General features: G+C 36.7%; 1 protein-coding gene across 1 annotated transcript; it reads right to left on the bottom strand.

Annotated features, from left to right (window-relative positions):
* Positions 1–1,237: 1,237 nt before the first annotated feature.
* On the bottom strand, positions 1,238–3,756 carry LOC107659774 (CMRF35-like molecule 2). The gene is made up of 6 exons (XM_016448803.1): positions 3,595–3,756; positions 3,144–3,464; positions 2,470–2,586; positions 2,261–2,356; positions 1,634–1,689; positions 1,238–1,542 (listed from the first exon to the last, which is right to left on the bottom strand). Exons 1-6 carry the CDS (start codon positions 3,638–3,640, stop codon positions 1,258–1,260), a joined length of 921 nt encoding a protein of 306 aa, XP_016304289.1. The 5' UTR covers positions 3,641–3,756; the 3' UTR covers positions 1,238–1,257.
* Between the last annotated feature and the right edge of the window lie 4,239 nt (positions 3,757–7,995).

Raw genomic sequence — 7,995 nt, 5'->3', positions numbered from 1 at the left:
CCTACAGTGCAACAGCAAAGGAAACCCAATGCCCACGTTGACCTGGCTGAAGGATGGGGAACTGGTGGGCACCATCACAGCAGAGGAGGGATCCGTGCTTGAGCTGCACGAGATCACGCCGCAGGCTCACGGAGTCTACCGCTGTCTAGCTGAGAATGAACACGGACGGGCCAGCAACTCACTTAACATTACGGTAGAATGTAAGTCACTGGAAAAGACTGACCAGTTGAGAAACTGAGCCAGACTGTGATTATGCTTAGGAAGTAAATGGAAACGTTTTCTCCAAAAAAAGTTGGTTTTGGCTTGTGTTCAACCTGTGTGAACCCTTAAAGGGATAGTTTACCCAAAAATGAAAATTTTGTCATTACTCGCAATTACTCACCCTCAAGTTGTTCCAAACCCGTAAGACCTTCGTTTATCTTCGGAACACAAATTAAGATATTTCTGATGCATCCTGAGAGCTCTCTGACCCTCCTATAGACAGCAACGTAATTAACACTATCAACGTCCAGAAACGTAGCAAGGAGATCGATAAAATAATCCCTGTCACATCAGGGGTTCCACCAAAATTTTACGAAGCTATGAGAATACTTTTTGTACACAAAGAAAAAATAAATAATGACTTTACCGGTCTTACGGGTTTAGAATGACATGAGGGTGAGTAATTAATGACAGAATTTTCATTTTTGGGTGAACTATCCCTTTAAGTCTATGATCTCCACCAGTTTTAAAATTGATTATACATTGGTTTAAAAACAGCTTTCATGCATGTCTTTCAAAGTAAAAGTCTCGCATCAGAAAAATATGGAATGACTGTTGTTGTTTCTTTGACCACACACTCCTTGACCCACACAAAACTGTCCCCCACCAGTTGAGAAAACTTGCGACCCACCAGTTGAGAAAAACTGGACTAGATGGCATAACACAGTAACGCAATAAACAGTGGGTCGCTTCAGTCCTGGGGGGCACACTCGTTTTTGATGCCACCTATTGTTGCGGGCATATTATTGACATGTAAAAGTCTAGACCCTGAATATAAGATGACCACATTTTATTTCAGATGTATTTACAAGAAGAAAAAAAAAAGAAACACTGTCTTATATTCAGAAAAATACGGGTAAAAATCTATCTTTACAGCATGTTTAGCTTGAGTTTAAGACAGTGATAAATTGATAATTTTTACACTCTTTTACAAGACCTACAAGATTATTTAAGACTACTGTTACCATTGTTTGATTGTTTGTGGGGCTTCTGGGCTCAGTCTATTGTTTGATCAATACTGTGATAGACAGACTCTTCTTGAACAGAATCAGTTCTGAGACTCTGATAAATGTGACTCTGTCTACTTGAGTTCAGTTCTGTGTAGATCTGATCTGGATTCACACCGTTTCTCACTGCAGCAGCAACATTCATGTAGTCGAGGTCTGTGTCGACTGCTTCTGTGTTTGCAGGTCTGTGAAACTCGTTTGCAGCAGAACCGTCATCACTTTGAGCTGTGTGTGAGTTTGATATCACAGCTGGGTTTCCTTTCTCGTAAGCATTCTATAAATTGGAAGAAGGAAGAATTGAGCAAGAAAGTGAACCTTGATTTTTACTTAAGAAGAAATCTTAAATAAAGATGATCCTGACTCACTTCTTCTGCTTTTCTTGTTGTCACATGAAGCTCTTCAGTAGAGAAGGAAACCAGACCTGTGATAGATAAATGCTGTTTTTGTTTTAAAACGGGCAGTAACTGAATTCAGTTCTTCATGTTAGCTTCAATCAAAACATTATGTCACTGTCTCAACAGTTTTGTTCGGACCAGTAGTTAAATAAATAAATAAGTAAATAAGTAAACAAGTAAATAAATAAATACAAAATCTAAACAGAAAGAAAAACTGTGATCCAATTGTGTAAAGTCCCCTGTAATTTCATGTTGTTTGTGCATAATTCCTCATTTTCATTTAGTTTAACTTGATGTACGAAAATAACACAACTTAAATATAAATTAACCAAAACTATATAGACAACACTATATATATATATATATATATATATATATACAGTATATATATATATACAGTATATATACAAACACACAACAACATTACTAAAAATTCAACTGAAATAAATATAGAAAATAGAAAAATAGAGTAATTCAAAATAATAACACCTAGTATCTCAATGACATTAAAATAAGACTGATCTGAATTCACTGGAAACATCATACATTTAGATTTTATTCATTCATTTGTTCATTTATATTATTCAAAAATATTACCACAAGTCTGCTTTTTCTTTCGTACCGCCACAACTAGCAATATAGCACAGATCAGGAGCAAAGCCAAACCTCCTGCAGTGATGATGACGAATGAATCTGAAAACACAAAAGATAAAACAAACCACTCGGTTGGTTCTCAGAATTAAATGATGATGTTTATGCGAAAGAAACACGAGCAGTGAGTGTGTGAGATGTGAAGAGGCGCTTACCTGAGTCAGGTGCAGACGTCTGCGCTAACAGAGTTTGAGGAGTCAGAGGAGCTGATGAAACATGTGTGCTTGTTATTAAAAACAGATTGATGGTTGGAAATTCAGTTGTCCTCTCATCTAAAGTGACAATAACGATGAAATATTGTTCAGTTATACTAATACATGAGCACAATGCAATGCCACTTTTGTGTTGGGTCTCAAATTGACCCCCATTGGTTTCCATGCTACCTGATTTTTTGACTGTGGAACTCAAAGACATGAAGAAAGATCAATTTCTCCTTGGATGATTCTGAAGATGAGTCTTCAATTTCAAGCAAACCTCTTTGCAACTTCAGGGATCTTATCTATTCACAAACAGCTTGTAACACTCCAAAGAGAAAGGAAAACTTGAAATCGCATCATATGACCCCTTTAAATTTGATCTGTTCTGACTCTGGTGAATTTTTGTTGAATTGCATGGAAACCAATGGGGGGTCAATTTGACCCCAACAAAATTGATGTATCCATAATTTGTACAGTCGTTCTAAAACACATATGTATCAAAACTCTGAATGCACACTGATAACCCTAAATGAGAAAAGTCACATGCATGCATGAGCTACTACAGCTACTGACTCATTTTCATGTACATTTCTACTATAGGTCCATTTGTAGAATTCACATTAATTTCTTACCCTGTTTAACCAGCAACAATAAATCTGAATAGACATCAGTAGTTAAAACCCTCTTCACAGCACACCAGTATTGTCCTGTATCCTCTGTTCTCAGATCAGTGATGCTGACGGTGAAAACTCTGGCCGTCGTGTCGTCAGTCAGAGAGAACCTCTCGTCTTCAGCTGGAGATCCTGATTTAACCATGATGTTTTTATTTCCAAAGATACACTTGCCTTTACAAAAATACTTTGAATTTGATTCATATCCAGCTTCATAGCTGCATCTGATGTCAACTCTCTCTCCTCTGTGTCCTATGACTGTTTCTGGAGCACCATCAACAACTGAAAACAAAACATCATCAGCCAGGACTATCACATTTACTGCATTAAGAAATACTGTCTACTGATTGTAAAATATTAGACAAGTGGAAAATTAGAGAAGTTTAAAACTGTCACACGCAAAATAACTCACCAATATGCATGCAGGACCAGAGAAGAAGAAGAAAAAAGCTCCACATGATGAGGATTAATGGCACTTTATGGCACTTTTGACTAAATTAAACCCTTAAAAACAGACTATTTTTTTTTCCGTCTTCCGTGCTGACATGCGTATGGTGCAATGCTTAACTTCTCCTTCCCCTTCCCTGTTTTTTTACCAAATTTCTCACTACATGATGATATCTTCACATTTAAAGCTTAATGTGCATATAAAAAAAATATCAGAACAGATCTAATTCATACAATTTGTCAGTGTTATTATGCTTTTATGTGGCCTCAGAAAGTATTTGCATAGTAATTGCAGAGAGCATCACATTACATTTCTCTAAATGCACTTTTCATAATTGTCACTCAATTTCATTTAATAAGCTTAAATTGTGTCTTGAATATAAATGCTTATTTTTTATATCTTGTTATACAATGCAATGAGAATACATCATTTAAAATTGTGAATTTTTGGGGATAATCATACGATCAAGCAACAAGAACTAGCAATTTGCCATTCAGTTCTCAGAGGTACTAAATATTATATAATTATAACGCTTCTGTAGTCTTATTGAATTATAATTATTTTTAAAATTTAAATTCAAAAGTTTTAATAATTTTTCAAAAGTTTTTAATGATTTCAGATGCTACTATATATAATCATGGCTTTTCACCATAAAGGTAAAAGTAACAAGATCAAGAGTATGATCAAGCATAAATAATATAATTATAATAATATAATAATTTAATATTTACTAATATTTACTCTTCGGGGAAAAATGCATATTTTGATAATTTATCAAACATCTTGTACACCCCTGAACAAGCTAATCAAGGGCTTCAGGATTGCTAGAAAGTTACAGACAGGTGAGTTTGATCAAGGTTGGAGCTAAACTCTGCAGGAACATGGACCTCGAGGGCCAGAGTTGAGAACCTCTGCAGTAAAGCAATGACAACAACAGAAATAAATTTGAACTACAAATTAAAAGTGCACTTGTCAAATCAACCGCATCCACTGTCCTTTATGAACAATGGAATAGATTATTGAGTTCAGATTAGTGATGTCTGACTGGTGTTGAGTTTGAACAGATGAATAAAGTGTTTCTACTCCTTCATTCAGGTTCATTTCAAATGTCTCACTGGTCTTCACACTGCAGTTGGGTTCTTTGATAAACTGCACAGAGGAATAGTTCAGACTGTCTGTTTGTGCAGTGACATTCGGTGTGGTATAAATCAGACAATCAGGTTGATGTGCAGATACGATTTCAAACTGGAGGAGCGTCTCTTCTGCTTATACTTTTGTTTGATAAATATGAAGAGGACGACTGTAAAAATCAGCACCAGAGCACCGAGACCAGCACCATCATGAACCATATGATCTGAGGACAGAAACCAGCACCCAAATTAAACTTTTCTTTCCTTCCTATCTGACACACACACACAAACACACACACAAACGGTGTAAATCTCATTTACCAAACAGTGCTGATCTGCACATGATTTCTGGTGAAGTGTTGGCAGTCGACCGCCTCGTCAATGATGTTCTCTTATTGTCTAAAAATAAATATATAAACAAATGAACATGTGATTTTGAGATGGATTGGGATGGGGATGGACTGAGTTGGATGGATAGACTATGACAGGGCTGGATTGGGAGATATGGATGAACTGGGACAGGGATGGACTGGGTTGGATAGATAGTTTGGGATGGGGATGGATTGCATTGGCAATAGATTGGTTTTGATGGATTAATTAAGTTTGATGGATTCAGATAGATGGATTTATTCAATTAGATTGATTGATTGGATTGGATTGGATTGGATGGGTTGATTGGAATGGATAGATTAGGTTGGGATGGGGGATGGATGGATGAAAGGATGGATTGGGATAGATGGCAATTGCCTGTTATGTCTGATATATCTTCCCTAAAAATAAATATATAAATTAATGAATTATTTAAGATGGTTTGAGATGCTGTAGGGTATCAGAGATAATCAGACAATTTAAGATTCGATCAGATTGTGAATTATTTAAGATGGTTTGAGATGCTGTAGGGTATCAGAGATAATCAGACAATTTAAGATTCTATCAGATTGGTGTTAAAACAACCCAAAGAGCCAAATTCCACAAAGAGGCCCAGGACAACGAGACAATGCCATAAATCTGTCCACGATACCCTAGCGCCAGCCAGTCTGAAGCAAGCCTAACCAACCAACTCTTTCACAGAACAGCTTGCAACATTAAAACAAAAGAACACATTGATAATTTCCCCCACTTAGAAGACAAGAACCAGACTGAGATGCCTTATGAAACCTTTTAACCTCTTTGGTCTTCACAGAACATGTCCTTTTGTTCACAGAACGACAGAGAGACTGACTTTTCAGATGTAGATGCACCAAAATGATGCTAGAAGGACTTATGAGCAACTAATAATTTATATGCATAGCTACATATTATGTATGTAACCCACACATTTGACTATCATGTCTTAATCACTCATTATGTATGTCTTTTGAATAACTATTGAATAGTTTATAGGTTTATATTCATGTTGGGTATGTTTGAGTTTGAAAATTCATATCAATCAGTACTTTGTAAAATGTATTATATTCTTGTTATAGAAATCATGTCCATAATTATACTCTGCAAGAGCGGGAAAATTCGGACCATGTGACTGATAAGATAACATGTTGATTTATGAATTGGGAGGCGAAACATAGCAACACCCCGAGCTAAGACAATGTCTAATTGGTCAAGACACCATTTGGGATGTGTCCAACAGCCCGGTTTAAATACCCAGGACACCATCAAATTATGTTTTTTGCCTTGTCGGCTTTTAGCCGCTGCTTGTTTGCTTTTTAGCTTTTAGCTTTTTGCATTAGGTCTTTTAGCCATGCTTTTTGCCACTTTGAGCGCCATTCCAGTGTGCTTCAGCCTGCACGCCCGCTGCTACTTAAGCACGATGAGAAGAAAAACCATCTAGTCTCATTACATCCATTTATTCTTTTACTTTAGTATATTTTCTTTCAATTGAGAGTTTCGTGTTCTTAATTAAGTTTTGCCGAAACGCCGTGTCTCCGAGTCCGACCTCGAGTGCCTGTCTAAAACTTCAACCAGCCCACCACTCCGCAACTTCAGCCAACGCCCAAGACTTCACTATGAATGACTACTCCATCCAATCAGCAACCTTGGGAAACCCCTTTCTGCAATGGCGACAACAAACGGAATCCCTTAACACAAAGGCAACGCAAGTACAACCTCCAGATTCTAGCTGAACTGGTGCATTTAACATAAATTTTAACCTCATTGAGGAACTCAATGTGAGGATTAATTAAATGATTGATGATTATTCAGGTCTATACAATTGCACATATTGCTATAAACTTGGGTTTTCACACTTTCATTCTCTTAAACTCATTCTTTCCTCACTTTCTCTCTTCCTGCAACTTGTATGAATGTGTGAGTGCGTGTGTTTATGTATTAGATTAGTTTATATTGTCTTAGATTTATCTTCTTTAGTCTTATTTATATCGAAAAGAGAAGTATCTTGTGTTTTGTGCTTACAAGTTAATGTCTTAAACTGCTGATCTTGTTACTGTGCTAATAAATAGTGTTTTTACTGTATTTTTGATATACATATCCATGCAGAGTTGATGTTGTACGGCTCGTTCAATGAATCGCTGGCCGACTCAGTGATCAGCTGTAAAACAGTGATTCTGTCCAAATTCCCTATAAAATCTTAAATTATATTGAAAAGAGAAGTATCTTGTGTTTTGTGCTTACAAGTTAATGTCTTAAACTGCTGATCTTGTTACTGTGCTAATAAATAGTGTTTTTACTGTATTTTTGATATACATATCCATGCAGAGTTGATGTTGTACGGCTCGTTCAATGAATCGCTGGCCGACTCAGTGATCAGCTGTAAAACAGTGATTCTGTCCAAATTCCCTATAAAATCTTAAATGATTCCCTTTGAGCTAAACTGACCTGTTTCCCTTACAATGGGGATGGATTGGGTTGGATGGATGGATTAGGTTGAGATTGGGAAGGTTGACCATTAGCTGTTATGCCTGTATCTTCTCTAAAAAGAAATGTATAAATGAATTAATTTGTGGTTTTACGATGTATTGGAATGGGATGGATTAGGTTGGATGGATTGGGTTAGATGGATTGATTGATTGGGATGGGGATGGACTGGGTTGGATGGATTTGGATGAATGGAATGGAAAAGGGATGGGGATGGATGAATTTATTGAGTTGGATTGATGGATTGATTGGGATGGATGGATTAGATTGATTAGTGATGGACACTGCAGTGATGCAATGGTGAAATAACATGACCTGTAGTCACATTCTACTCACACACACATTACTATACCATCACTGAGTC

Source organism: Sinocyclocheilus anshuiensis, unplaced genomic scaffold (assembly GCF_001515605.1).
Source record: "Sinocyclocheilus anshuiensis isolate Anshui unplaced genomic scaffold, SAMN03320099.WGS_v1.1 scaffold968, whole genome shotgun sequence".
Classification (NCBI taxonomy): domain Eukaryota; kingdom Metazoa; phylum Chordata; class Actinopteri; order Cypriniformes; family Cyprinidae; genus Sinocyclocheilus; species Sinocyclocheilus anshuiensis.
Note: the sequence above shows the minus strand (reverse complement) of the source record. Positions and strands in the feature narration are given on the sequence as shown.